The 27,403-nt window shown below is 57.4% G+C and overlaps 2 protein-coding genes across 4 annotated transcripts in view; both read left to right on the top strand.

Annotated features, from left to right (window-relative positions):
• Nucleotides 1–27,403, top strand: part of HSPG2 (heparan sulfate proteoglycan 2) — a 98,573-nt gene that overhangs the window by 51,860 nt on the left and 19,310 nt on the right. For 2 of the 3 annotated variants that reach the window (XM_082684523.1, XM_082684522.1), the window contains 40 exons: nucleotides 329–469; nucleotides 587–763; nucleotides 846–1,025; nucleotides 1,146–1,264; nucleotides 1,904–2,015; nucleotides 2,187–2,300; nucleotides 2,384–2,511; nucleotides 2,859–2,945; nucleotides 3,425–3,474; nucleotides 3,797–3,891; nucleotides 4,213–4,353; nucleotides 4,764–4,955; nucleotides 10,278–10,370; nucleotides 10,680–10,760; nucleotides 10,966–11,196; nucleotides 12,844–12,957; nucleotides 15,040–15,167; nucleotides 15,258–15,344; nucleotides 16,338–16,396; nucleotides 16,583–16,750; nucleotides 16,902–17,012; nucleotides 19,140–19,240; nucleotides 19,334–19,514; nucleotides 20,444–20,569; nucleotides 20,715–20,867; nucleotides 20,948–21,090; nucleotides 21,424–21,559; nucleotides 21,648–21,802; nucleotides 22,021–22,171; nucleotides 22,851–23,017; nucleotides 23,102–23,249; nucleotides 23,640–23,791; nucleotides 23,956–24,091; nucleotides 24,188–24,339; nucleotides 25,101–25,236; nucleotides 25,374–25,525; nucleotides 25,942–26,080; nucleotides 26,175–26,326; nucleotides 26,953–27,088; nucleotides 27,204–27,355. In XM_082684523.1, coding sequence (XP_082540649.1) covers nucleotides 329–469; nucleotides 587–763; nucleotides 846–1,025; nucleotides 1,146–1,264; nucleotides 1,904–2,015; nucleotides 2,187–2,300; nucleotides 2,384–2,511; nucleotides 2,859–2,945; nucleotides 3,425–3,474; nucleotides 3,797–3,891; nucleotides 4,213–4,353; nucleotides 4,764–4,955; nucleotides 10,278–10,370; nucleotides 10,680–10,760; nucleotides 10,966–11,196; nucleotides 12,844–12,957; nucleotides 15,040–15,167; nucleotides 15,258–15,344; nucleotides 16,338–16,396; nucleotides 16,583–16,750; nucleotides 16,902–17,012; nucleotides 19,140–19,240; nucleotides 19,334–19,514; nucleotides 20,444–20,569; nucleotides 20,715–20,867; nucleotides 20,948–21,090; nucleotides 21,424–21,559; nucleotides 21,648–21,802; nucleotides 22,021–22,171; nucleotides 22,851–23,017; nucleotides 23,102–23,249; nucleotides 23,640–23,791; nucleotides 23,956–24,091; nucleotides 24,188–24,339; nucleotides 25,101–25,236; nucleotides 25,374–25,525; nucleotides 25,942–26,080; nucleotides 26,175–26,326; nucleotides 26,953–27,088; nucleotides 27,204–27,355 — 5,376 coding nt within the window. Of the gene's footprint in view, nucleotides 1–307; nucleotides 470–586; nucleotides 764–845; nucleotides 1,026–1,145; nucleotides 1,265–1,903; nucleotides 2,016–2,186; nucleotides 2,301–2,383; nucleotides 2,512–2,858; nucleotides 2,946–3,424; nucleotides 3,475–3,796; nucleotides 3,892–4,212; nucleotides 4,354–4,763; nucleotides 4,956–10,277; nucleotides 10,371–10,679; nucleotides 10,761–10,965; nucleotides 11,197–12,843; nucleotides 12,958–15,039; nucleotides 15,168–15,257; nucleotides 15,345–16,337; nucleotides 16,397–16,582; nucleotides 16,751–16,901; nucleotides 17,013–19,139; nucleotides 19,241–19,333; nucleotides 19,515–20,443; nucleotides 20,570–20,714; nucleotides 20,868–20,947; nucleotides 21,091–21,423; nucleotides 21,560–21,647; nucleotides 21,803–22,020; nucleotides 22,172–22,850; nucleotides 23,018–23,101; nucleotides 23,250–23,639; nucleotides 23,792–23,955; nucleotides 24,092–24,187; nucleotides 24,340–25,100; nucleotides 25,237–25,373; nucleotides 25,526–25,941; nucleotides 26,081–26,174; nucleotides 26,327–26,952; nucleotides 27,089–27,203; nucleotides 27,356–27,403 lie in introns of all 3 variants that reach the window. The other variant, XM_082684521.1, reaches the window with a different exon arrangement.
• Nucleotides 5,624–8,805, top strand: LOC309841540 (uncharacterized protein). The gene is made up of 4 exons (XM_082684658.1): nucleotides 5,624–6,260; nucleotides 6,811–6,918; nucleotides 7,471–7,668; nucleotides 8,332–8,805. Exons 1-4 carry the CDS (start codon nucleotides 6,243–6,245, stop codon nucleotides 8,548–8,550), a joined length of 543 nt encoding a protein of 180 aa, XP_082540784.1. The 5' UTR covers nucleotides 5,624–6,242; the 3' UTR covers nucleotides 8,551–8,805.

Genomic DNA, 27,403 nt, shown 5'->3' with positions numbered 1-27,403 from the left:
AATGAGTTAATGGTTGAACAGGAACCAGCACAGTGTCTGAAACACTCCATAAAGAGTAGCAGTAACTTCTAACCAAATGGCTGTATTTCAAATCTACATGCGTTTATGAGCCCCTTACCAGCCAAATCGAAAAGGAGGAAAAGGGTGGTGGCTTAAGCTGTCCTTATTGGGAATCACTGTTCACATAGTGGCAGCCCTGCCTACAGGTGCTCTTTCTGTGGCTTTCCTGGCCTTGGGTCCCCCCCTGGAAGGGCAGACAGATGAAGCCGGAAGCTCTAGGCAGCCCCTCCCGTGGGCTGTCCTGCAGCTCCCAGCTCTGTGCCTGCAGAACAACGTGGTGGGACGTCTGTGCAACGAGTGTGTGGCTGGCTCTTTCCACCTGAATGCCCGCAACCCCGACGGCTGCCTCAAGTGCTTCTGCATGGGCGTCAGTCGCCAGTGCACCAGCTCGTCCTGGAGCCGTGCCCAGGTACCTGTGTGGCAGGTGGGGAGACAGCAGGGATGGGGGGGTGACCCTGTGCGCAGGGTGGGCCACGTGCCCAACCCAGCCCCCAGCCCCCATGCCAGCCTCTTCTCCCCCTCCCAGGTACACGGGGCTTCTGAGGAGCCCAGGCAGTTCAGCCTGACCAATGCCGCCGGCACGCACACCACCAGCGAGGGCATCTCCTCACCCGCACCCGGGGAGCTGGTCTTCTCCTCCTTCCACAGCCTCCTGGCCGGACCCTACTTCTGGAGCCTCCCCTCACACTTCCGTGGGGACAAGGTGAGCAGGGCGGCTGGGGAAGAGCAATGGCGGTGCCGGACTGCAGGGCCTCTGCTGAGCACCTGTCTACCCTGTGTCCCAGGTGACCTCCTACGGAGGGGAGTTGCGCTTCACAGTGACCCAGAGGCCCCAGCCTGGCTCCACGCCCCTGCACGGGCAGCCTCTGGTTGTCCTGCAGGGCAATGGCATTGTCTTGGAGCATCACACTTCCCAGGAGCCCAGCCCCGGCCAGCCCAGCACCTTCACAGTGCCCTTCCGGGAGGTGAGCCCCACTGCCTGCAGCCTGGGGGTGGGGAGGCACGGGGCCCAGCCTCTCTCACTCAGGGGCGTCAGTAGCCCGGGGTGTCAGTACTTGACCGCACACGTGTCCTCTCCTTGGCAGCAAGCATGGCAACGGCCTGATGGGCAGCCGGCCACACGGGAGCACCTGCTGATGGCGCTGGCGGACATCGACACTCTCCTGATCCAGGCGTCCTTCAGCCAGCAGCCAGCTGAGAGCAGGTGTGTGGGGCCAGGGCAGGAGGCCACAGGGGCTTGGGGCAGGGGTTCTGGTCTCTGCGGCGTGGCATGGTGTGGCCAGATTGCCAGCTCTCCCACATGCAGGCTGTGGGGCCTTTTGTGCCTCATTTTCCACATCTGTAAAATGGAGAACATGGGGCTGGTCCCAGGTCGGGTTCCCTAGAAGCAAAGCCTGAGATGGGGATTGGGGAGCACATGACTGATGGTGAGAACGTGGGAAGGAGGGAGAGAGAAGGACGGCCGGATGCAGGAAGGGGAAGCAGCCCGGCAAGGAAGCGGTTTCAGATGAAGACTAGTCACAGACTCACCCCACAGGACCTCTGCAGAGTCCTTCTGCAGAGGGAGAGGGGCTTCTGTGCTTTAGGCCAGGCTCTCATTGGTCACCCCAGGAGAGCAGGGTGGTATGTTCTGTCCGGGAAAGGAAGGCTCATTCTCTCGAGGGAGTGGCAGGTCTAAGTCATTTGCAGCAGCCAGGGGATGGACACCCAGTTGGAGAGCCAGACAGGGCCTCAACACCACCACAGTGGGCCTGTGAGAATTAATGACGTAATCACACGCAGAACTCCAGGGAGGGCCAGCGTGGAAGGTGTGCTCACTTGTGGTGGCTCTTCTCATTCCCAGGGTCTCTGGTATCAGCATGGATGTCGCTGTGCCTGAGGACACCGGTCAGGACCCTGCACTGGAGGTGGAACAGTGCTCCTGCCCACCCGGGTACCGTGGCCCATCCTGTCAGGTGAGCCCTGGGCCCCACCCACCTGTCTATCAGCAACCTCCTTGGTGCTTCCAGGCTCCTCCCCCTTTAGTCCTCCCCGGGCCCCACCCAGCCCCACCATCCCATGGGCACTGCCCCGAATGGGCCCCGGACCAGGAGGGCCCGACTACCACCCAATCTTCTTGCTCCCAGGACTGTGACACGGGCTACACACGCATGCCCAGTGGACTCTACCTGGGCACATGTGAACGTTGCAGTTGCCATGGCCATACGGAGGTCTGTGAGCCTGAAACAGGTGTCTGCCAGGTGAGTCCCGCCTGCCTTCCTTCCTGTCCAGGGATCAGTGGCCTCCAGGGGCCCAGCCTCAACCCACACTCTGCCCCCTCCAGGGCTGCCAACACCACACAGAGGGCCCTCAGTGTGAGCAGTGCCAGCCCGGATACTACGGAGATGCCCAGCGGGGGACCCCACAGGACTGCCAGCCGTGCCCATGCCATGGAGCCCCTGCGGGTGGCCAGTGCGTCCTGGACCTGCCCTTTCCTGAAATACCCCCTCCCATCCCCTTCCAGACTCTCTTCTTTCCAGGCCTTTCTGAGAGACAGCAGTTAAATTCTGGCCTTGCCACCGCCTCACTGTGTCGCTTTGTATAAGTGACACTTCCCTCTCTGGGCCTCCATTTCCCCATCTGTGAAATGGAGATGATAAGACACTGCCTCTTGGCCATTAGTATGAGAACTGAATGAGGGCTCAGAGTACGGTGCCTGGCACCTCACTCACTCGCCCACTCTTCCTCTCCCTTTTCCCCTGGTCCTAAAGGAAGCGCTGCTGACCTACTAACTAGAAATTTGCCCCCCACACCATCAGGGCTACTCATACTTGCTTTCTGGACACCGACGGCCACCCCACCTGTGATGCATGCTCCCCAGGCCACAGCGGGCGTCACTGTGAGAGGTGAGGCAGGTGGTGGGCAGGGTGGGGAGTGTGCAGGAGGACCTGCCCCACAGGCCTCCCACTCTCCCCTTACGCAGGTCCCCAGAAGACAGTCAGCTCTCCTCCCTGAGAGCCTGAATCCTCAGAGATCTAGGCCTGTGGTTCACCTCCAACCACCAGGACCCCCTGCCCCAGCGAGGGCAGGGACTCCCCAGAGAACCCCTCATTGTTGCTAAAGGTTCTGGATTCAAGGCCCAATCATGTTCGCTTACTGGTTCTGTGGCCTCAGGACTGTCCCTGCTCTTCTTCTCCCACCTGACTCCCTATCTGTAAAATGGACGAGTTAGGCTGATTGGCTCCTTCCCACACTGAGGCCTGGTTCCCGTGTGAGTCTGATACAGGGGCCCCAGTACAGTCCTGGGCTTGCAGCAGGCTCGCCAGGACTCTGTGGTTCTGCCCTCCTGGTTCTGCCCTCCCATCATCTAATGCTTTCTCCTTAGGTGTGCCCCAGGTTACTATGGCAACCCCAGCCAGGGCCAGCCATGCCGAAGTGAGTAGGGTTGGGGAGGTTTTTGGGGTTGGGCTACCCTGTTTCCCCCAGGGGTAGACCTGGGTTAGAAATTTAGTTCTTCAACCTGTGGCAAGTGACTTTACCTTTCTAAGCCTCAGCTTCTTTACCTGTAAAATGGGTATAGTAAAAAACTCGTGCACTCCAGAGAGCTGCTATGAGTGGGTGTAATGCCTACACAAGGTAGGTGTTCAGAAATAAATACTCCCTCTCCTGGTGATGAGTTCGATGCCCAGAGGGTAGTTGAAGTGAGGGTGCTTGGAGGCGGGTTTGGGGTTCGAGCTGTGGCTTCCCTCCACCTTAGGAGATGGCCAACTGCCAGAGCCCATCGGCTGTGGCTGTGATCCTGAGGGCAGCATAAGCAGCCAGTGTGACGCAGCTGGCCAGTGTCAATGCAAGGTTAGTCCAAACCCCTGCTCTCTAGGAGGCCCTGCACCACAGCCGTTGGGGGTCGCCCTGGCATTCCCTCTCACCGTACCCTTGGGGCTGTCCCTGAGACACCCACCCCCACCCTTCCCCAGAGGTTCCATCGCTGCCCCACAGTATGGGCCCAGTGGGAAATCACAGCAGCAGCCCACGGGAGTCGGGCCTAGGCCTGGTGGCTGCTGGGACTCCCCCAGAACTGCTGGACGTGGCCGGAAGGCTGGCCTCAAAGGCTGCCAGAGGTGAAAGAACTGCCCCCCAAGCCCCCCACACCTACCCTCCCGTCCGTCCTCCCAGGCCCAGGTGGAAGGCCGCACATGCAGTCACTGCCGGCCCCACCACTTCTTCCTGAGCTCCAGCAACCCCGACGGCTGCCTGCCCTGCTTCTGTATGGGCATAACCCAGCAGTGCGCCAGCTCCTCCTACCTCCGCCACCTGGTAAGTGCACCTGCATGTATGTGCGTGCGTCCGCGCATGCGCCGCCTCTTGGAGCCCCTCCCCCCACCCCGGAGCCCTCCGGGGTCCGTTGGGAAAACTGGCTTAGTGGCATTCTCTCTGCTTGTAAGGACACCCATCTCCAGGCCCCCACTATGGCCCCTGTAAGCACCAATCCCAGCGATCATGGACCCGACCCTCATACCCTCCCTGGGACCCCTTTATCGCTTGAGTCATCACTGAGCCCCGCACCCCTTTCTTCTCCCCCGTGGCCTCCCCATTCCCCCATCACTTCTGTCCTCGCCCGTTCTTAGCGATGCCTCCATGACACTATGATGCCTTCCCCGACCCTCCCCCACCAAGGTGACCACTCCCAAGCACAGGCTGACACCCTGTCTTCTCTCTGCTGCCAGATCTCCACCCACTTTGCCCCTGGGGACTTCCAAGGCTTTGCCCTGGTGAACCCCCAGCGGAACAGCCGCCTGACAGGAGGCTTCACCGTGGAACCTGTGCCCGAAGGCACCCAGCTGTCCTTTGGCAACTTCGCCCAGCTCGGCCATGAGTCCTTCTACTGGCAGCTGCCGGAGGCCTACCAGGGAGACAAGGTGTGATGTACAGTGAGGCCTGGCAGGCCCTCCCCAGCCGTGGGTTCTGAGCCAGGCCCTAGGGAGCCCCGAGGTCAGCCAGGATGCCAACACAAGCTGATCTCAGAGCAGGAGTTGGCCACATTGGGGTTCAGTGCCTTTACAGTCAGAGAGTCCTCAGTCTAAACCCAGGTCTCCCGCTGACTGGTTGATTGCCTTTCAATTAACCTCAGCTCCAGGGTGGCTGGGAGAATGGGAGTTCGTGTCCTGCCCATAAGGAGTACCCTCCTGCTGATGATTATTAGCTTTCAGGCAATAGATAGGTCCTGGGCGAGGCCCTGGAAATACAGGGACAAACGAGACAGCACAGGTTCAATGCCATGCATTTGCTCCCTCCAACTTCCCTCATCTAGGGCTGTTGATTCTGTGCTAACTGGGTGCTTGGTGGTGGTCTTAACTCTGATGATAGTTCCTGTTTTTTTTTTTTTTTTTTTTTTTTAAAGATTTTATTTATTTATTTGACAGACAGAGATCACAAGTAGGCAGAGAGGCAGGCAGAGAGAGAGAGGGAAGCAGGCTCCCCGCTGAGCAGAGAGCCCGATGCGGGCCTCGATCCCAGGACCCTGAGATCATGACCTGAGCCGAAGGCAGCAGCTTAACCCACTGAGCCACCCAGGCGCCCAGATAGTTCCTGTTTTTTGAGCTCTCATGGGCACCGTTCTAATAGCTCGTATGTGTTGTAAATCACCACTCCTACCCCCTGTCCTGGGAGGAAATGAAGGGGACACCCAGAAGGTGGCAGTGCTGGCCTTCAGAGCCAGGTCAGAGGCTGCTCTTGGATACTCCACTGGCCAGAGATAAACTGTGGTTTGGTGATGATGGTGGTGAAGGGAGGGGTGGAGGAGGCGCATCCAAGGGGCAGACTCCAGAGCCTGCCGGAATGTGTTCCTCGAGCAGTCCGTGCCATCCAATGGCAACCAGGAAAAGATGGAGGCCCTTGCTGGCCGAGGTCAGCACTCAAGCAGACGTGTCCCCTCTCCCAGGATCCCAGGGAGGTCAGGGACACAGGAGGGGCAGTTCCCAAGCTGCACTGTCCTTCTTCCTGGGACAGACCCACCTATCCCAGCCTCCCAAAGGCTGACCTTCTAGTCCCTTCTCCCTCTCTGGTTCCTCCCCTCCTGGCTTCTTGGCTTCCCTGTGTGCATCTCTCTTGTCCTGGCCTGCAGTTCACACATCTCTCTCTCTCTCTCTCTCTGACTCCCTCTCTTGGCATTTCGCACCCCGCAGAGGGAGGCATATTTTGCACAGATGCGCTGGGCTCACCAGGTAGGCCTGTGATCTGAGTAGTGTGAAATGGATGTGACATGGTCATGGAGTTCTTAGACGCTCTCAGTCCTGCATGGGGGAATGCCCAGACCCAAGGAGATATGGGTCTGCATGAACCCAGGCAGTGCCCGACGGCCCCACAGTCAGGGCACCGGTGTGCCCCAGCCCTATGGTACCAGGAGTTAGAGCTGGGAGGGTGTGTGCCCCAGCCACCATGTGGTCAGATCCTGGCTCCTGCCAAATTTGTCTGTGGCCAGAGTGGTGGTCGTGGTGGCAAGAAAACTAACTATGCTAAACCACGTGACTATACCCAGCCCACCAGGTTACCCTAGCACTACCTCCCCAGCAACCTTCATTAACCCTCTGAGTGCATGTGCCCCTTCAGTAGCCTAGCGTTACTCTCTGTGTGCCAGCCTGGAGGGGGGATGTGCATCGTCTTCCCCAGTGTGGGCCTTTCTGGCTACTGTATCCATGGGGAGAGGACACTCCCCGGGGCTCCGACACTGGGAACGTGGGAGGTCTGAGCTGGCTTGTGCCCCCCACCCATCAGAACCGCACATCCCTCTCAGAGGAGCAGTTGCGGACAGCTGTGACAGTTGGCAGGACCATGGGGCCCCCAGAGGGCAGGGGCCGGGCCCCGGCGCAGCGGCTATCACAGGTAACTTAGCGCCTGGCTGGGACAGGCTGTGTCTGGGGCCCCATGCAGACCAGAGAGTATAGTTTAATCAAGAGCCTTGAGCTGAGGCCCTGGCCTTCCTGAGCCATTTGCCCCCAACCCAGGCCCCAGCCTAATGCCCAGTCCCCTCCAGTGTTGCCTTCGGGAAACATTCCAGAGCTGTGAATGGCATGGGCTGGCACCATGGGCATGGATGGTAAGTGAGGCCCACGGAGCAGCCTCCCCAGCCACAGAGGCTCCTTGGGAAGCTGGTCAGAGCCACCAGCCTGTCTTACCAGCAGGTATCTTCTGTGTGGGCTTCTCCCTACAGTCGCCTGCCACCCCCCCAGGTCTCCCCTCCACTGCCCCCAGGCTCATGAGGAGCAAGAAGACATCAAGAACAAGGGCCAGAAGGCCAGACCCTTCTGAACAGTTAGCTCAGAAGTAGTAGGTGCTCACTGGGCCTGGGGCAGCCTGATGGGAAGCAAGTCATCATGGTGTCCTTTCTGTCCCTCTCTGCTCCTTTCCTCTGTCCTCCCTCTACTGGTCCCCCAGGTGGATGAGGCCCAGAGGCGGATGGATGCAGAGATCTGGCAGCTCCTTTCCAGCTTTGCTGCCCACCCCCAGCCCCCCGCCCGGGGCCTCTTGCCCCATGCCCAGCCTGCAGCTGCTCTGCAAGCAGCCCCACTTTCTTCCTCCTCCTCTTCCTCCTCCTCCTCCTCAGCTTCTGGGCTCTCTTCGGCAGCCTCTCAGGTATGTGCCAAGGCACCCTCCAAGAGGCCCCTACCCACCGTGTTTTCTAGACTGCAGTTGCTTCTGAACCAGCGTCACCAATTCTGCCGTGTCTGCCTACTACCTGGACTATTATATACTTCAAATTTCCATTTATTTTATTTTTTAAGTAATCTCTACACCCAGCATGGGGCTCAAACCTATGACCCCCAAATCAAGAGTTTCCTGCTCCACTGACTAAGCCAGCCAGGGGCCCCTCAGATTTATTTCCCTTTAAATTAGTCACATACCACTTCATTTGTGCTAGTCATACACATTTTCCAATACACAATACCCACGACATTTTTTAAAGTTTTCTGGTGTGCCATATAAGTCATTGTGAGGTCCCCAAGAGGCACACAGCAGACACGAGGAGACACCAGTCCAACCCTGCTCAGTGACAACAGTTGAAGTGGTATCTGGGTCCAGAGATAGGGAGCAAGTTGTCCCGAGAGCAGGGCCAGAACTTGAGCTCTGGGCTGGGGGCTTCTATCCCTCTGCCCCCGCCCCCGCGGCCTCCCTCAAGGGTATGTGTGTGCGTGCATGCCTGTGTACGTGTCCCTCCCAGGACTGTAACTGTGCTCTCACCATCCCCCCACCTCACCCCATCCCCCTCAGCTCTCACCACCTGTCCTTCTGTCCTAGTTCTCTCTCTCCTATGAAGGCTTCTCTCTGCTTCCTGGGAGTCTCTATTATTGGCAGCTGCCCCAAGCCTTCCTGGGGAACAAGGTAACAAGGAGTAACAAGGAGTTGGGGGGTAGCAGGGTATCATCGAATCCCAAAATATTCAAGAGCGCTTTGTCAAAGCCCTTTATGATACAGATGGGTAGACCAAACCTCAGAAAGGGGCAGGGACTTGCCTGAGGTCCGACACCTGTATCCAGATCCCTGACCTGGCCCTTGGCTCTGCATTCATTCCTTCAGGGAGCATTAATTTAGCACCTCCTGTGTGCTGTGTTACGTACGGACAAAAGACGACCCTGGCCTCCCATGGCGTAGCATTTGTCTCATGATCATTCTTGTCGTCATCAACACTGTCAATATCATTGCTATTACCATTGGCATTAGTGTTAGGATTGACATCGGCTCTGACCTGTTCCAAACACAAGAGTGCCTCTTAAGAATACACATAATGTGTAATAAAATATTCGGAGAAGCAGATAGGACAGTGTGGTCCAGGGGTGATGAGGATAAGAAAGATGGGCTAAAGCCGAGAGTAGAGCCAGGAGTCCTGAGAAGCTGGCAAGCCTGCAGGCCGTGTGCTCTGCGGGCACTCTGCTCTGGGCAGTATTTTGTATGGCCTGTATTATTACGTCTTCATGCCACCCTTCAAGCTACTTTTTACTGCCGTTTCCATCGGGAGGGAAGCAGGGCTCAGAGAGGTTAAGTGAGTTGTCCAGGGCCGTGCAGCCAGGACAGCTGGACGTGGAACTCCGGTCTCACACTTGAGAGTCTGCTCCCTGAGCCACCCTCCTGCACACTCCTGCCAGCTGGATGTGGCGATGAACTTGCCAGCATCCAAAGCAAGCAGGAAACTAGTTGTTCCACCATTTCCAGTTATACCTCACTCTGAGCTTGTTGAGAACATCCTCAGGACTGAGGTAGCTCACACCATGCCTGGCATGTCATCAATAGGCATTTAACAAATGCTCACCAACTGCCTGAACACACAAATGAACACATACATGGTCGAGGACGACACACTGGTGTTGATCTGAATTTTGCCCTGGTGGCAGATGAGAGAAAGTTCTGGGGTGGAGCCAGGGCCTCAGTGGCTCCTGTGAAAGCCCCCAGCAGGAAGCCCAAGGACCCTTCCAGCTATGAATAATGCAAAACCCAAGTCTAGCTGGCTGTGTGTGACAGAGAATCTATTGGCTTTTATAACTACAAAATCCAAGGATGTTGGCATCAGGCATGGCTGGGTCCAGGGGCTGCCTAGGACTTTCATCTCGATTGGCATCATTCTCTGGCTTCCAGTCTGACTAGTAAAGGGAGTATCTCTGTCCCAGTTGAAAGAGCAGAAGAGCCAGGTTTTCATGTCCACCCCAACAGAGGGGAAGGAAGGTGGTGGAACATGCCCCTTGACCAGACCTAGCTCACGTCTGCCCTCAAACCACATGGGCGTTCTGTAGGACAGAGCTTCCTTTAAAGGAAACCAGGGCTGCAGTTTTCAAAAAGCTGGGAAATGGATTATCAGCAGACAAAACCCACCTGCCTGAGAGACAAGACCTCTGAAGGCCCACCCTCAACCCTACCCGCATGGCTGGGAACTTTTGAACCTTCTGTGGCCTGCTCGTGATGGTCACTGTCAGTACTCCCATCTACTTTATGGAAGTTTCTTCAAATGGAAAGGAGATTGAAACTTGTTGGCTGAGTCATCAAAGCTGCTCAGGGGCCCCGCCAGCAGGTCCAAGACTGAAAGAACTGAGGGATGTCCTGTCTTCTAGGTAACCAGATGCCAAGCACAGGGGCCTCTGGTTGAATGGAGGGGACAGCAGCGGTGCAAAACTGCCTTGAGAGGCTCTGCCTCTGGCTGTTAGGGCCACTGAAGGCAGGATCAGGCTCTGACTACAGGGCTTGCCTCTATGCAGGTGGCGGCTTATGGTGGAAAGCTGCGATACACCCTTTCCTATACAGCCGGAGGGCAGGGCAGCCCATTGTCGGACCCTGATGTCCAGATCACGGTGAGCACGTGGACTCCAGCCGGGGCGCCCTCTGTCCTTTCAGCCCAGCACTCTGCCGGCCTGGCACGAGCTGGGGGGCTGAGGCCCATTTCTTCCCACCCTCAGCACCTGGTTAGACACTACCCTGGCAGAGGCCCCGCTGCTGGGAAAAGGGGGCAGTGAACGCATACGTGATTCCTTTGGGCACATGAGCTTGGGAAATCAGAGAGCTGGGAGGCTGGTGTTGTGGAGAGGCTGGGACTGGCAGAGGACCCCTCTGTTCCTGAGAGCCCCTTGGTTCCCCTCCCAATCCTGCTGCTGTCTCCCCAGGGCAACAACATCATGCTGGTGGCTTCCCAGCCAGCTCTGCAAGGCTCCGAGAGGAAGAGCTTCGAGATCACTCTCCGAGAGGTGAGGGTCGCCCAACCACATCCTGGTTGACCCTCCCCTACGGCTCATTCTGCTTTGGAGCCCGACTCTGATGCCAGCTACCCCTGCCTATCCCCAGCCAGTGCCTGGAGGCCAGGGGTTTAGATAGGGGATGCTGTGGGACTAGCCCACAAAGTCCAACACCCCTCACCCACCCTTGCTGTTGTCCCCCCCACCGCCCCACCAGGAATTCTGGCGCCGGCCTGACGGGCAACCAGCCACGCGGGAACATCTCCTGATGGCACTGGCCGACCTGGATGAACTCCTGGTCCGGGCCACGTTCTCCTCAATGCCACTGGCCGCCAGCATCAGCTCTGTCAGCCTGGAGGTGGCCCAGCCTGGGCCCTCGGCAGGACCCCGCGCCCTGGAGGTGGAGGAATGCCGCTGTCCCCCAGGCTATGTTGGTTTATCCTGCCAAGTAAGTGTGGCCAGCCCGAGCGCCTCTGCTCTAGTCCAGCTGGGTCAGCAAACTGGCCAACTGGCATTTCCATGGCCTGTGATGGCTGCCTTAACAATCATGTTCTGCGCGGTGTCTCATTTATTCTTCCGGACACCCACGAGAGATATGAAATTATCCCCTTTGAACAGATTCTTTTTGAATAGAGGCTCTGAAGGGTGAGTGGCTTACCCAAGGGCTTCCAGCTACACTCAGCCAAGGCTAAGACCCAGCTCTTGCTCCCAGGGTGCCCCCCAGAGACAGGGAGACAGCACCAGATACAAATTACCCTTGGCCAAAGCAGAGCATAGACAAGCCTCAAGGAGGTAAACAGTGTGGAGCTGGGTAGAGTTATAGGCAGGAGGGTGCACATAGCAGAAGCTAGAAGGAGGAATGTATGGAGATGTAGCCTACAATGCAGAAGGGACCCCCCCCCAAGAAAGCGGGGCTTGGGAGGTTGGGGTCACTTCCTTAACCCAGAGCAAGGCTCTGTTCAGTAGGGAATGCCAAGCTGTGAAGGGAGTGCTATGATCTGTGCTGGGCCTCAGGAAAATTCCTCTGGCCTGGCGAATGACCCCAGTGGAGTCCTATTTTAGAGGGAGGGCAGGAGGGTGGGTGGAACCAGAGGCCTGTCAGTTGCAGAGAACCCAAGAGCATCCCCATGCTTTGAGTGGAGACCGTGCCACGTTTCTAAGCATGTAGCAGGCGACTGGTCCACGCTGGATGAGTGAGCTTGGAACGGAAGGAGGGAGATGGACGGAGGGGAGCGGGCAGAGCTGCTGTGTCAGGCGGGCGGCCCAGAGGTCAAGTGTGGGACCTGCCAGCACCCGGACTCAGGAACTCCCCAATGGAAAGTACACGTCTCCTCCGTTTCACATCTGTGCACCTTTGCTGTGGCCACAAGAACTTTCAAATCCAAATATACGAACTTCATATCCTTTGAAGTGAGAAAATTTAACACGTTTTGAAGGAGAAGCCCTGGGGAGAGCAGCAGAATCCCATGTGCACATTTTCAGCAGCGAAGCAACACAGATTTCTAAACATCACTTTGAAATGTTGGAGAGGGAGGGCCTGGAGGGGTTTCAAAGGAGGGGTGATGAATAGAAATTCTTTGTTTTCAGAACCCATGATTACTCACTTAGAATGGGTAAAAACATCCTCGATCATATGTGTGCTGCCTCTTTCACTTTATTTACTGACTATAAAGGTGAAGGTGAAGACCTCCAAGGGCTCATTCCAAATCTGGGCCTCCGGAACCTTGTGTTTTCATCAAAGAGTTAAGTTTTTCAGGAGAGACCCTGCCGGAATTTTCAGGAACCAAAAGGGCATATGGATATGTGTTCTCCGTTAAGAGTGAACTGAGACATCAGTAACTCCCCAAGTGGAGGTTCCAGGCAGGATGGGGACAGACACAGTCCGAGCTTCCGAGCGTTGAGAAAGTGAACACAAAGAGGAGCAGGGAGGTTCTGGAAAGAGGATGCTGTCGGTTAGAGGAGCTGGGCCCGGGATTTCCCAGCCTGGAGCCAATGGGAATCTAGGCTGGAGAGCCACAGGAGGGAGAGGATTCTGGTCTGTAGGCTCCAGATGGGACCACAGTGGAGATAGAGACCAGCCCTCCTCTCTCCCCAGGACTGTGCCCCAGGCTACACGCGCACTGGCAGTGGGCTCTACCTCGGCCACTGTGAGCTGTGTGAATGCAACGGCCACTCAGACCTGTGCCACCCAGAGACGGGGGCCTGCTCGGTAAGCCATAGGGGGGGGGGCAGGGATCCCTTGGTCTGGGCCTGGGTGGGGCACAGGGTCTGCCTGGGAGGCAGGGAGGGGCAAGCTTGGGCAAGTAGGCCTTGGACCAGCAGTCTGTGGGGGGTGGGGGGTGCCCAGAAGAGGGAGTAACATTTTCTCTATAAAGAAAACTTTGCTTCCTGCTCTGTCCTTTCACTAGAGTGACACTCGTTCTCTGTGGAAGCATCAGGCTACAGAGACAAGCCAAAAAGAAAGTAAAAATGCCCTATAATCCTACCACCTGGAGGTAATCCCTGTCCACATTAGTGCGAGTAGAACTCTTTCGTTCTTTTTCTGGGCACATATTTACACATACCAATATGTCTTTTGTTTTACAAATAAACATAGCTTCATTGTGTTTGATGATCAGCTTTTTTGCTTACAAGTTCATGAACGACTTTCCAGATCATTGAACTATTACTTGTCTGGGAATTTTTCATAGCCGTGTGTGTGTGTGTCTGTGTATCTGTGTGTCTATCTGTGTCTGTGTCTGTGTAGAGCCCCCCATCCACCAGGGTCGAGGACTGGGTGGTTGACAGACCCCCAGCTAAAGGCAGAGCAAGCAGCAGACTCTGTTAATAAAACAAACATGAATCTCATTGGAGAACATAAAACCTACACATATTTTTATGAAGAAGCATGAATTACAAAGCTCTGCCCCACCTACCCAGGTGTATACCTTTGCTTCTCTCTGATGTCAGAGTGTTTGGGTAGACGAACGTAAAGTGCAATCAAGGGAGTCTGCTTCTCCCTCGGCTCCTCCCCCCCCTCCCCCCCGCTCCTGTTTTCTCTCTCTCATTCACTCTCACTCTCTCAAGTAAATAAACAAAATCTTTTTCTTATTATATATATTTTTTATTATCGGGAGGCAGACAAACTGTAAGAGACTCTTAATCTCACAAAATAAACTGAGGGTTGCTGGGGGTTGGGGGTAGGGAGAGGGGGGTGGGGTTATGGACATTGGGGAGGGTATGTGCTATGGTGAGTGCTGTGAAGTGTGTAAGCCTGACGATTCACAGACCTGTACCCCTGAGCAAATTAATACATTATATGTTAATAATAATAAAATCTTTTTTAAAAAAATATTTATTTATTTGACAGAGAGAGAGAGCACAAGCAGGGGGAGCAGCAGAGGGAGAGGGAGAAGCAGGTTCCTCACTGAGCAGGGAGCTCGATGTGGAACTGGATCCCAGGACCCCAGGATCATGACCTGAGCTAAAGGTAGACGTTTCACTGACTGAGCCACCCAGGCGCCCCAATAAAGAAGATCTTTTAAGAAAAAAAAAATCAACATCATCCTTTTTAAAAGTATTTGTATTGGGGCGCCTGGGTGGTTCAGTCAGTTGAATGCCCAACTCTTGGTTTCAGCTCGGATCATGATCTCAGGGGTCATGGGATCGAGCCCCGTGTTGGGCTCCATGCTCAGTGTGGGAGTCTGCTCACGTAGGCTCATGTGCACACTCTTTCTCTCTCTCAAATAAATAAATCTTTAACAAATTTTTTGATTAAATTTATAACTTAAATTCCAATATAGTGAACGTACAGTGATATATTGACATCATCCTTCTGGATAGCTGTGGGGGTGAACGTTCATTTTCATCCGTCCAATTTCCTGTTCATCTTTGTTCCCTGCAATTCGCTGTTCTAAACTCCACTGAGGGTGGACACCCTGCAGCGACCGCTTGCTGCCATTCTATAGTTATTGCTTTAAGATAGGCTCACCAACGGGGCACCTCAGTGGCTCAGTGGGTTAAGCGGCTGCCTTTCGGCTCGGATCATGATCCCAGGATCCTAGGATTGAGCCCCACGTTGGGCTCCCTGCTCAGTGGGAAGCCTGCTTCTCCCCTGCCGGAAGCTCCCCCTGCTTGGGCTTGCTTTCTGTCTCTCTCCCTTGCTCTCTCTGTGTCAAACAAGTAAAATCTTCAAAAAAATAAAAATAAAAACTCATAAACATGGCACTTCCAAATCCGGGAATTACGAAATTGTACAGTTTTTGGTAAACGTTGCTGAACAGCGAGCGGCCGACACTCTTGTGCCTTGTAGCAGTGCCAACACCACGCCGCCGGGGAGTTCTGCGAGCTGTGTGCGCCTGGCTACTACGGAGACGCCACGGCTGGGACACCGGAGGACTGCCAGCCCTGCGCCTGCCCTCTCGCCAACCCGGAGAACATGTGGGTGCCCTCCTGGGGGGAGGGGCGTGCAGAGGATGTGGGGTGGAGAGCGGGCATCCCAGGGCCTGACCTCTGCCTCCTCTGTCCCAGGTTCTCCCGCACCTGTGAGAGCCTGGGGACTGGTGGGTATCGCTGCACAGCCTGCGAACCTGGCTACACAGGCCAGTACTGTGAGCAGTAAGTTTGCAAACAGGATGAATGGAGGAGCGGCGGGGGTGGGGAGGCAGTCTATGGCAGACTTCTAGGGGAGAGCCCTGGATGCTGTGGCTCTGGCAGGTCCCTGCCAGGTTCACACCTCTCCCCTGCCCAAAGCCCTTCCAGGAGTCCCCATTGTCCTCGGGCCACGCCCAAGCTCCTGCCAGTTTTGACACCCAAACCTACTGTAGGTGGGCTTAACCTCTTGACTTGATGTTCAGGGCTTTCCACATGCTGTTCCCTCTACCTGGAACGTTCTTCCATTTCTAGCTAACTCCAGTTTAGCCTTCAGAGCTCGCCTTCATTCACCATTCAGCACATTTTTATTGAGCATCTACTGTATACCGTGTAGTGTGCCGAGGTGTTGGAGATAAAGTGAATGAAACAGATTCAGTCCCAGGCTTCAGGTTGCCTACCACCTGTCACGGAGGACGGGACAGCGAGTAGTCACATAAATACATCATTACGGGCAGTGGGGCATTCTCTGTGGGTACAGTCTGCTCCAGAGGAATTAACCAACTCAGCAGTGCTCTCCTCGGGGAGCCTCTTGGTTCTCAGACTGGGTGGGTGCCCCCTTTCTGTGTCCCTCACTCTCACTACCTAGTTCCTGTGTTGGTTTCCCCACGACTGAGTTCTGTAGAAGCAAAAGCTTCATCACGTTCACTGTCGTGTTTTCATAACCTAGCATCGTAGTTGCTTGACAAATGTGTGTTGAATGAATATTTTCCTGGAGGATAAAGGCCTCATTAGCCCCGTTGTCCAATCTGCTGACATTGCCCTGTGCTCCCCTTTCTCAGCTCAGTGAGGCCCTGTGTTGGGGCCTCTTCAGTCTCTAAAGTCCTTCCAGCGTTGCGAGCTTCCCCACCCCCCACTGGGCACACCCCCACGGGCTTCTGGCTCTCCAAGTCCACTGTGAGGCACTGAGTCCCCTAGGACCTGGGGCCTGACAGAGCTGAGCTTTGTTCCTCCTTACAGATGTGCCCCAGGTTACGTGGGTAACCCCAACGTGCGGGGGGGCCGGTGCCTGCCACAAGGTAAGTGGGGTCGAGGGGCCCAGGAGAGGGATGGGCAAGGCAGTGAGCCTCAGAAGTTTGAGAGCTGCTGTGTCCAGGGAGACAGAGCTGAGGGTGCGGCATGCCAGTCTCTGGGGAGACAGACATGACACAATGGCTCGAGCCGGGAGCCTCCTGCCTGAATGGCCTGTCCTGTCCTGCCTCTAGCAATTGCAGCCCCACTGGTGGTCCAGGTGCATCCAGCTCACAGCATAGTACCCCAAGGCGCCTCCCACTCCCTGCGGTGCCAGGTCACCGGGAGCTCACCCCACTACTTCTACTGGTCCCGTGAGGATGGGCGTCCCATGCCCAGCAGCATCCAGCAGCGACATCAAGGTACCCAGGACCCTGGACCCCTCGGCCCTGTGAGCCACCCCAGTGGGAGGGAAGGCACAGGCCGGTTTGCTGGGATCCTGTCCTTACACACAAGACCGGGTGGGAGAGGCGGTGCCTCTGCCCTCATGAGCTCCCAACCACTCCGCACCAGGCTCTGAGCTCCACTTCCCCAGTGTCCAGCCCTCGGATGCCGGCATCTACATCTGCACCTGTCGTAATCTCCATCACGCCAACAGCAGCCGGGCGGAGCTGCGGGTCACCGGTGAGTCCCTGTTCCCGGCCTCCCCAGGCCCTGTGTGGCTGGACTAGAGACACAGTGAGGGGGTTGTGCTTGGACGGGGGTGCTGGCCGTGGAGATGGAGAGATGATGGAGTAGACGCTAGTTTTAGAGACAGATCTGGCAGGATTTGGTTGTGGTCAGTGAGAGAGAAAGAAAGGCTAGGTTGATGCCCAGGGCTGTGGCCTCCAGCAGGTAGGCAAATGAGGTGCCTTGTACTGAGATGGAGTAGGCACAGCAGGAGAGTGTTTTCAGTGGGGCTCCCCCAAAGCTGAGTCTGGGATGAGCATGTACATGCCGGTAGTTTATTTGGAGGTGAGGTGAGGTAGGAAAGAGAAGGCATCCCGTAAAGGGCATGTGACCGAGCACATTCCCACCGTGGGCTGAAATTCTGGGAAACTCTAGAGTAAGCTGTGCATGTTGGCATCACCCTGCCCCCCAGGGTCAATTGATCGAGGCCTCATCTAGGAGCACCAGGTCCCCTGTGTACTGCACTACTTCTGGGGGTTAGGAGCACAGGAGTCTCCAGTGGTCTGAGAATGACTTTGGGCATAACAGTGCAGCAGCTGGCAAAAGTCAGGCAGGTGGGAAGTGACATGGCAAGGGGACATGAGCAGGGTACCAGCAGCACCTGCCATAGACAGGTCAGAGGGCTTCACAGGGTTGGTTTTGGACTTGTTGAAGTTTGAGGGATTTGAGAAAACATCTAAGCAGGTATATCAGGAAGGCATTTTGGGATGGAAGCCTGGAATTCAGGAAAGAGGTCCTGGCAGAGAAATGTGTTCAAGAACTCTCGGCACATGGGGCACCTGGGTGGCTCAGTGGGTTAAGCCTCTGCCTCTGCTCAGGTCATGATCCCGGGGTCCTGGGATCGAGCCCCACATCGGGCTCTCTGCTCAGCAGGGAGCCTGCTTCCCTTCCTCTCTCTCTGCCTGCCTCTCTGCCTACTTGTGATCTCTCTCTGCCAAATAAATAAACAAACAAAAAAAAAAATCTTTAAAAAAAAAATTCTAGGCACAGAGAAGGTGTTGAAGGCCGTGGAACAGAATGGAATTGCCCAGTGAGAGCATGGCTTAAGGACAGGGCCTATGAAGCCCCAAGGAGCTCCAGCTCAAACATGTCGAGTTGAAGAGAGAGGACAGCGAAACGGGGTGAAGCAGTTGCAGCCAGTGAGATAGGAAGAGAGCAGGGAGACGTCGTATGTTTGGGGTCGTGGGGAGGGGGCTTCCGGGAAGGCACCGTCGGCCTCACCGGCTGCCCTGGGGAAGTCAGATGTGAGCAGAGCAGTGACCCTTGAAGGTCATGCTTTGACAAGAGCCACTGTCAGTGCAGAGGAAGGGTAGAAACCAGATGAGAGAAAGACAAAGAATGGAGGCGAATGTAGACAGCAAATATAACAGTGCTGTCAAGAGTCCTGGTTCTGAAGGAAGGCCAAGAAATAAGGCAGTAGCTGAAGAGAGAGTATGAAGTCACGGGAGTGTTTTCGAAAGGAAATTCTAGAATGATCAAGAGAGAGAGGAGGGACTGACGTAGCAAGAGAGCCCGTGGAGGAAGCCGTTTGGGGCATGGAAAGACAGGATGGGGATGGGGGATGGGAGGGTCTCTTCCTGCAGGGCCGAGGCAGAGGGAGGGTGGGTGGGTTTGGGAAGATGAACGAAGTCATCTGCCTGGTAGATTAACGGCCTGGTAGTTTCGATTGCCTCAGCAAGTGTGAATTGAAGCCCTTAGCCAAGGACGTGGAAGGGAGTGCAGGTGTGTGGAGAGGTTGGGAGAAGGTGCAAAATTGTCGGGGAGGAAGGAAACTCCCAGCGGACAGAGGCGGCCAGCTGGAGTGAAGTGTCGAGAGCGGTTTTGTGGTCGGTGATTCTGAAGTGGAGCCAGGTGGGCTCGTGGCAAGAGGCTGTCAGAGCACAGGCCGCGGTGGCTCAGTGCCAGCAGGTGCACCATGGGGTTGAGCCAGGGTGAGGGAGGGAGGCACCAGGGAACACAGTGGAATGGAAGCCAGCCTGGGAGGGAATCCCCTCCCAGACGGGGTGTTGGAGAGAGAGAAAGCGGCCATAGGACAAGAGCCCGGCCAGCACCTAGCTCACGGGGGGCCTCCTGTCCCCGCAGAGGCTCCCAGCAAGCCCATCACGGTGACCGTGGAGGAGCAACGCAGCCAGAGCGTGCGCCCTGGAGCCGACGTCACCTTCATCTGCACGGCCAAAAGCAAGGTGGGCAGAGCCGGGCGGGGACCTCAGGGAGGGAGGCTCTGCCTTCTGGCGTCTGCTCTGACAAACTGTCCATTCTCCTGGCCCCGCCCACAGTCTCCAGCTTACACCCTCGTTTGGACCCGCCTGCACAACGGGAAGCTGCCAGCCAGGGCCATGGACTTCAACGGCATCCTGACCATTCGCAACATCCAGCCGAGTGACGCGGGCACTTACGTGTGCACCGGCTCCAACATGTTCGCCATGGACCAGGGCACAGCCACACTGCATGTGCAAGGTACACGGGTCATTGTCATGACTGGCCCATCCCCCTGCAGCCTTCTCCCATGCCCACCAGGACTAGCGAGCGTGTCTTTATTCAGGGGGCAGTTTGTGAACATCTCCGGAGTGCTAGGTCCCGGCTAGATGGAAGAAGAGGGGGAGGGGACAGGCAGGAGCTCTGCCCTCCCACGCCACATGTAGTGATAGGGATGCAGTAAGTCTGGGAACAAATGAGGAAGCGGCGTAATTCCACGTGGCGATGAGGGCTGGGATAGGAGTATACAGTGAGGTGGGAGGAAGGTGGCTACTCACGGGGGGGTGGTCAGGCTGGGCCTCTCTGAGGAGGTGATATCTGGGCCGAGAGCTGAAGGAAAACAAGGTGTTCAGCCACTTGAAGAGCTGGCAGAGTGTTCTTGGCGCAGGAAGCAGCATGTGCAAAGGCCCTGAAGCAGGAGCATTTTGATGTGTTTGAGCATCGTCAGGGCTGGTGTAGCTGGAGCTATGGAAGGGGGTGAGGGGCACCGGGGTGGCTCGTTGGTCTGCCTTCCGCTCAGGTCATGATCCCAAAGTCCCAGGAGAAAGCCCCATGTCTGGCTCCCTGCTTGACAGGGGAGTCTGCTTCTCCCCTGACCAATTGTGCGCACGCTCTCCCTCTTTCTCAAATAAATAAATAAAAATGTTTTTTAAAGTGCGGGTTGTAGGTGAGGAACTTGAAGCTGTGAGCAAAGGTGGATCACAGCAGGGAGTTCAGATTTTATCCTAAAAGCTCCTGGGAGTTACGGCTGGGCCTAAAGTGGGGAAGTATGAAGATCCCATGGACATTTTCAAAGCTTCCTGGGGCCACTCTGTGAACAGACAGCCACAGGGGGCTAGAGCAGAGGCAGAGAGTGGAGCAGCAAGGGGGATACTCCCCACCCTGACTGCACCCCCAACCTCCCCCATCAGCCTCGGGTACCCCGTCTGCCCCCGTGGTCTCCATCCACCCACCGCAACTCACCGTGCAGCCCGGGCAGATGGCCGAGTTCCGCTGCAGCGCCACGGGGAACCCCGCACCCACCCTTGACTGGACAGGTGAAGCCATGTCAGGACTGCCGGCGGGGCCCACCACTCCTGGATGGGTGGGGAGGCAGGGGCAGGACTGGAGGCTGTGGGATCTGCAAGCCCGCAGGCCTAGCTCTGCCAGTCCCGGGGTTGCTGATCACCCCCTCCCCATCAGGGGGCCCTGGCGGCCAGCTCCCTCAGAAGGCACAGATCCATGGCGGCATCCTGCGCCTGCCAGCTGTCGAGCCCTCGGATCAAGCCCAGTACCTGTGTCGTGCCCGTAACAGCGCCGGGCAGCACGTGGCCAGGGCCGTGCTCCACGTGCACGGTGAGGGGACAGGACTGAGGGCGGAGCTTGGGAGCACCCGGACCTTCCAGAGGGCTGTTTTCACGGGGTTCTGTGCACAGGGGGCAGCGGGCCCAGGGTCCAGGTGAGTCCAGAGAGGACTCAGGTGTACGAAGGCCGCACTGTGAGGCTGTACTGCAGGGCCGCGGGCGTGCCCAGTGCCACCATCACCTGGAGGAAGGAAGGGGGCAACCTCCCCCCACAGGTGAGGAGACCTGTCTGAGCAGGGCCTGGTCAGGCTCACGGGGTTCCAGCACCTGCCACCTTCGCTTCCCGCCTTCCTGCCTCCACTTCCTTCCCCGTCTCCTCCCCTCCTGGTTTTCCTCACATCCAGAGTGACAGCCTGCTCAGACCTCCTGTCTAGTGTACCCGAGCAGGTAGCCCCTGTCGGCCTCTTGCTTTGCCACCCGCCTCTGCCCTCTGTGTCCAACTGAGCCCCGGTATTGACTCTGTGCTTGCCTCTACCCATCCCTGCTGGCTAGCCCTCGCCAGGCTGCCTCGCCCCCTTGGGCAGCTGACCCTTCTCACTGTGCGGCAGGCCCGGTCCGAGCACACAGACATCGCCACACTGCTCATCCCGGCCATCACGGCGGCTGACGCCGGCTTCTACCTCTGCGTGGCCACCAGCCCCGCAGGCACTGCGCAGGCCAGGATCCAAGTGGTTGTCCTTCCAGGTGCGGGGGCCTCTGGGGACGGAAGTAGTGGGGAGGGGAAAGCTCAGGGAGGGCTCCCAAGGCCGACTCCATTCGCCTCTGGCCCCAGCCTCAGGTGCCAGCTCCCCACCGGTCAGAATTGAGTCCTCATCACCATCCGTGACTGAAGGCCAGACGCTGGACCTCAACTGTGTGGTGGCAGGGCTGGCCCACACCTCCATCACGTGGTACAAGCGAGGAGGCAGTCTCCCTCCCCACAGCCAGGTATGGGGGTCCCCAAGCCTGTGGCAGGGGCCCTGGGGGTGATTCGATGCTCTCCACAGGCAACCATCAACCCTGATTTCCCTCCCTCTCCAGCTTCTTCATGGGGCAGCTTGGAGCGGAGCCAGGGAGAGCTTGATGAATGACTCACCAAGGCTCAGAGGGAGTGGTGGCTACGGTCCCCTCTCGTCCACACACCTTTCTGTCCCACCCTGTCCCAGGTGCACGGCTCCCGGTTACGGATTCCCCAGGTTTCACCAGCTGATTCTGGAGAATATGTATGCCGAGTGGAGAACGAGTCGGGCCCCAAGGAGGCCTCAATCATCGTCTCTGTCTTCCACAGCACCCACTCGGGCCCTAGCTACACCCCAGGTGAGGGGCTGAGCGGGGCCAGGCAGGGACCGAGGCCTAGGATCTCCACACTGCTCCCAGGGAAGCAGTAGTCTCTTCGGTGACATCAGGGCAAGAGGGGGCACTCTAGGCCAGCTTTGGGGATGTGAAGGGACAGAGGGTGAGGGCAAGGTTGGTCTGGCTTACCTGGGGCCTCACAGTGAGGTTACTGTTTCAGATTTTGTCAGGAAGCAGCAGTCAGGATTAAACTGAGTTGGGAGTCCAGCTGACCTGGGTTTAAATCCTCCCTCCACCTTCTATCAGCCTTGAACTAAGTCATGTCACGTTTTAGGGCTCAGTTCCTTCATCTGTGAAATGGGAACAGTAGCACTACCCTGTGGCGTGAGCAGATGATAAAGGCCGTCTAGAGGAGAGTTGTAGCGTTTTTGTCCGTGTCTGTTGGCCCAGCCTGGGCACTGAAGGGCTTTGGTTGCCCACAGGCCGTGGCAGCTCATCAAAGATCAGGGAGTCACAGGTGGGCAAATGGGCCTCGAATTCGAAGTTGGAGGTGGATGAGGGAAGCAGGGGCCTGACTGTGCTGAGGTAGAAAAGCATGGTCCTAGTCTTAGAAAGGTCTCCCATCTGCCTTCCCGCGCTCTGCCCCAGGGCTGTGGGACTGGGGCTCAGGAGCCCAGGTCCCTTACTAGTTCCTCTGTACCAGTTCCTGGAGGAGGCCCTCTGGGCGGCTCCCAGCCCATCCGCATCGAGTCCTCCTCTTCTCATGTGGCCGAAGGACAGACCCTGGACCTGAACTGCGTGGTGCCCGGGCAGGCCCACGCCCAGGTCACATGGCACAGGCGCGGGGGCAGCCTCCCCGCTCGGCACCAGGTACAGCAGCTCCCAGGACCAGCCCGCTGGAGGGGTGGATAGGATGCCTCCGGCCGCCTTCCAACCCTCCCTGTTTGCACTCAGACTCATGGCTCGCTGCTGCGGCTGCACCAGGTGTCCCCAGCAGACTCAGGCGAGTACGTGTGCCGCGTGGTCCTTGGCTCCGGGCCCCTGGAGACCTCTGTCCTGGTCAACATTAAGGCCTCCGGCTCCCCTGCGGGCTCCATCCCTGGTGAGGAACTGCCAAGGGCAGGGCACACAGGAGGGGCTGAGGTCCTAGTGACCCCACCTGCCATTGGGAGGGTGGGAACAGGAGGCCCACTCTGGAGCTGGCAACTCCACTTCTCCGGGTGACCCGCTATCTCCCAGTCACTTTTCCCTGACCACGCAACTGCCTCCTCTTCCTCTCCCAAACTACCCCCTTCTCCCCCACTTCCTTGCTCCCTTCTATAAGGCTTGGCCACTGCCCTGGCCCTCTTCTCCGGGCACCTCGGCTGAGGACATCAAGTCCAGGCCACCAAACCCCCAAGCATATGAGAGCCTGGCCGGACTGGCCCTGAGGTAGACCCTTCTGGCCCTCCCTCCTGGGGGGCATCTGCTACCTTTGCTTCTTTCCCCACAGCCCCGGCACCTGTCCCACCTGTCCGGATCGAGTCCACATCCCCAACGGTGGCTGAGGGGCAGACCCTGGATCTGAGCTGTGTGGTGGCAGGGCAGTCCCATGCCCAGGTCACATGGTACAAGCGTGGGGGCAGCCTCCCCGCCAGGCACCAGGTGCGCGGTGGCAGGAGGGTGGGAGGGGCTGGCCAGGCCAAGCTCTGGGCAGTGAGTTGAGGGAGTCCTGGCCCCTAAGCTGAGCGGCTGGAAGTTCCCAGCTCAGAGGAGCCTGGTAGAGGGGCATCTGCTAGGCTCTCACACCCCTGCCCCTGGCTGCCCAGGTCCGCGGCTCCCGTCTGTACATCTTCCAGGCCTCTCCGGCTGATGCCGGCGAATACGTTTGCCGAGCCAGCAATGGGATGGAGGCCTCCATCACAGTCACAGTAACCAGGAACCACGGGGCCAACTTCGCCTACCGTGAGTGGGGCCACCAGGTTGTGCTGGGACAGAAGACAGGTTGCGTGGGGTTAGTTGTAGAGAACCGGATTGACTGGTGACCATCTTCTCCCCCAGCTCCGGGCAGCTCCCAGCCCATCCGCATCGAGTCCTCCTCCTCCCACGTGGCTGAAGGGCAGACCCTGGACTTGAACTGCGTGGTGCCCGGGCAGGCCCACGCCCAGGTCACGTGGCATAAGCGCGGGGGCAGTCTCCCCACCCGACATCAGGTATAGGTCTAGAATACGGATAGGCCAAGAAGGGGACTGGAGGGAGGCCCTAGGTGGTGCAGGTCAAGGATGGGGACTAGACAGAGGCTGGCTCCTCGGAGTCAGGGAGAGCCTTGGACGTCACTGCACAGGTGTCTGGTACAATGGTTAGAACCCAGACTCAAGGATGGGCCAGTGAAGGTGTGAATGCTGCTTCCTCCTTGAGCGAGTTACTTAACCTCTGTGACTTCTGTGTCCTTGAGCGAGTTACTTAACCTCTCCGTGCCATAGCTTCAGTGTCTAAAGTGCTGTCTTACAGAATTGTAAGGGTGCCGGGTTTGCAGAGCGAAGGCACTTAATATATGTGCAAAGTGCTCAGAGCTCTGGCCAGTAGAAATCGCTGAGCTATTGTTCATGTGATGCCATTGATATTACTGTGTTCTGAACAGCTTAGGATGCTATCCATTGTGAGATGCGTACAAGTTTTTATACTCCTAAGGAAAGAAAGTTGCAGCTTATGATTGTAAAATTATTTACTGAAAGATGCATCTTGATTTCAGAGACATTAAAAAGCATGTCTTAGAATTGATGGAAGGTGGAATTAGTGCTTGCCCTTTTCACCATCGCTCCTCCTGGCCACCTCCTACTCTTGGGACAAGTCTCCCCCTAAGCAGATGCAGCTGATAGCCAGGCCCTAGGGATCAGAGAGTGAGGCAAGCGTGCAGGTTATGGGTGCAGGGTCCCATGAGGGCCCCCTCTGAGCTCACCTCCATTCCGGCCAGACCCACGGCTCACTGCTGAGACTACACCAGGTGTCCCCAGTTGACTCGGGCGAATATGTGTGCCGCGTGGTGGGTGGCTCGGTGCCCCTGGAGGCCTCTGTCCTGGTGACCATTGAGCCTGCAGGTTCTGTACCTGGTAAGCAGTACTGGGGTAGGGTGGGGCTAGGGGCCTAGCCGTGGGAGACACTGGCAGGATCCCACGAGACCAGTACAGCCCCCCACACACACACACACACTTCTAGCCAGGGATTGACCCTCTGCTTCTGTCCCCAGCACTGGGGGTCACCCCTCCTGTCCGGATCGAGTCGTCATCCTCCCACGTGGCCGAAGGGCAGACCCTGGATCTGAACTGCCTGGTCGCTGGGCAGGCCAATGCCCAGGTCACATGGCACAAACGCGGTGGCAGCCTCCCCACGCGGCACCAGGTAGGAGGCAGGGGAACTAAGTGGGAACCTGAAGGACCCTGGTGACTACAGAGATGAGTGCACAGGCTTTGAATTCAGGCATATCTGAGTTCAGACACTGTCCTGCCAGTTTGCCTGCTATGTGACTTTAGGGCAAGTCATTTGACCTCCCTGATCCTCAGTGTCCTCCTCTGGCAAGTGGGCTCATACTGCCTACCTCCCCTGCCCCACAGAACATCAACAAGTTTTGGTCACCCACTTCTTTTCATTGGACCCAGTCCTGACACGGGGGCAGCGGAATTGACTGGTCATGAGTGGTGGTCTTCCCAGTCGAGTTGACTCGACCGGGCTGGATGCAGGGCCAGGGAAGGGAGCAGGAGCCTGGCTGGGAGCCCTGGGGCCTGACTCTGAACCTGACTTCCTCCTGCCCTGCCCAGGTGCATGGCTCAAGGCTGCGCCTGCCCCAGGTGACCCCAGCTGACTCTGGGGAGTACGTGTGCCGCGTGGTGAGTAGCTCGGGCACCCAAGAAGCCTCCATCCTTGTCACCATCCAGCAGCGCCTTAGCCCCTCCCACCGTGAGTATCTCAGGTCATAACAAATGCTGGGGTACTGCTAGGACCACTCCAACCTCAGCAGCTCCCACACCCTGCTCCTGTCTCGCCCTCCCAGCCCAGGGTGTGGTGTACCCCGTCCGCATCGAGTCGTCCTCAGCCTCCCTGGCCAATGGACACGTCCTGGACCTCAACTGCCTGGTGGCCAGCCAAGCCCCCCACACCATCACCTGGTATAAGCGGGGAGGCAGCCTGCCCAGCCGGCACCAGGTATGGAGGCATTGGGGGCGGGGGGTGGGAGCAAAAACTAGGCATACTGGCCCTCACGGGATTCCAAAGGGTCTGTGAGCATCTTTTCTGTGGTCAGTCAATTAGCAAACATTGAACATTCTTAACTTGGTGGGCCCTGGACCAATGCTGAGGATACATAGGTCCTACTGACCCCAGCTGGAACACATATCTTAACAGAACATTCTATGATTTACTCACTTACTGAATGTCCCTGAGAATCTGCTCCCGGCCAAGTCTGTGCCTGGCACTAAGGATTCCAGGTGGAACGAGGTGGTGCCTGGCCTCAGGGAGCTCACAGGCTAGGGGACAAGGCAGACACAGCCCGTGACAACAGTGTAACAGAAACCACAACAGGGCACCATGGAGTCACCAGGGATGGTCACAGCAGGCTCTTGGCTTGGATGACAGGCGAGAATAGTACAAAGGATAGAGGCACTGTCCACCCCAGCCTGGAGCCTCAGGAAGGCCCCTGAGGGCGTTCTGAAGGACGTTTGGGCGGCAGCCAGCCCCAGCGAGGTGGCAAGGCTCCTAGAGTCTGGGGCGGCAGCACTTGAGTCGTGGAGATGCTGCCCCCCACCCACTGACTTATTCATGCTGCCCCGCAGATCGTGGGCTCCCGCCTCCGGATCCCCCAGGTGACACCGGCCGACTCGGGCGAGTATGTGTGTCATGTCAGCAATGGCGGCGGCTCCCAGGAGACCTCACTCATTGTAACCATCGAGGGCAGTGGATCCTCCCATGGTGAGCGGGCACAGGGCAGGGGGTCCAGGCAAGTGGGCTCGGGGAGGCAGATAGGGCCCTGGTGCCATCACTGTTGACTAACTCTGACTGTATGGCCTGTCCTGTCTGTCTCCAGTGCCCAGTGTCTCCCCACCCATCAGGATCGAGTCCTCGTCCCCCACCGTGGTTGAAGGGCAGACTTTGGATCTGAACTGTGTGGTCGCTGGGCAGCCCCAGGCCACCATCACGTGGTACAAGCGTGGGGGCAGCCTTCCTGCCCAGCACCAGGTACAGAGTGGAGCCGGGCCAGCAAGGGCAGAACCCCTGTCACCGGGA

Source organism: Mustela nivalis (assembly GCF_964662115.1).
Source record: "Mustela nivalis genome assembly, chromosome: 10".
Taxonomy (NCBI): Eukaryota; Metazoa; Chordata; class Mammalia; order Carnivora; family Mustelidae; genus Mustela; species Mustela nivalis.
Note: the sequence above shows the minus strand (reverse complement) of the source record. Positions and strands in the feature narration are given on the sequence as shown.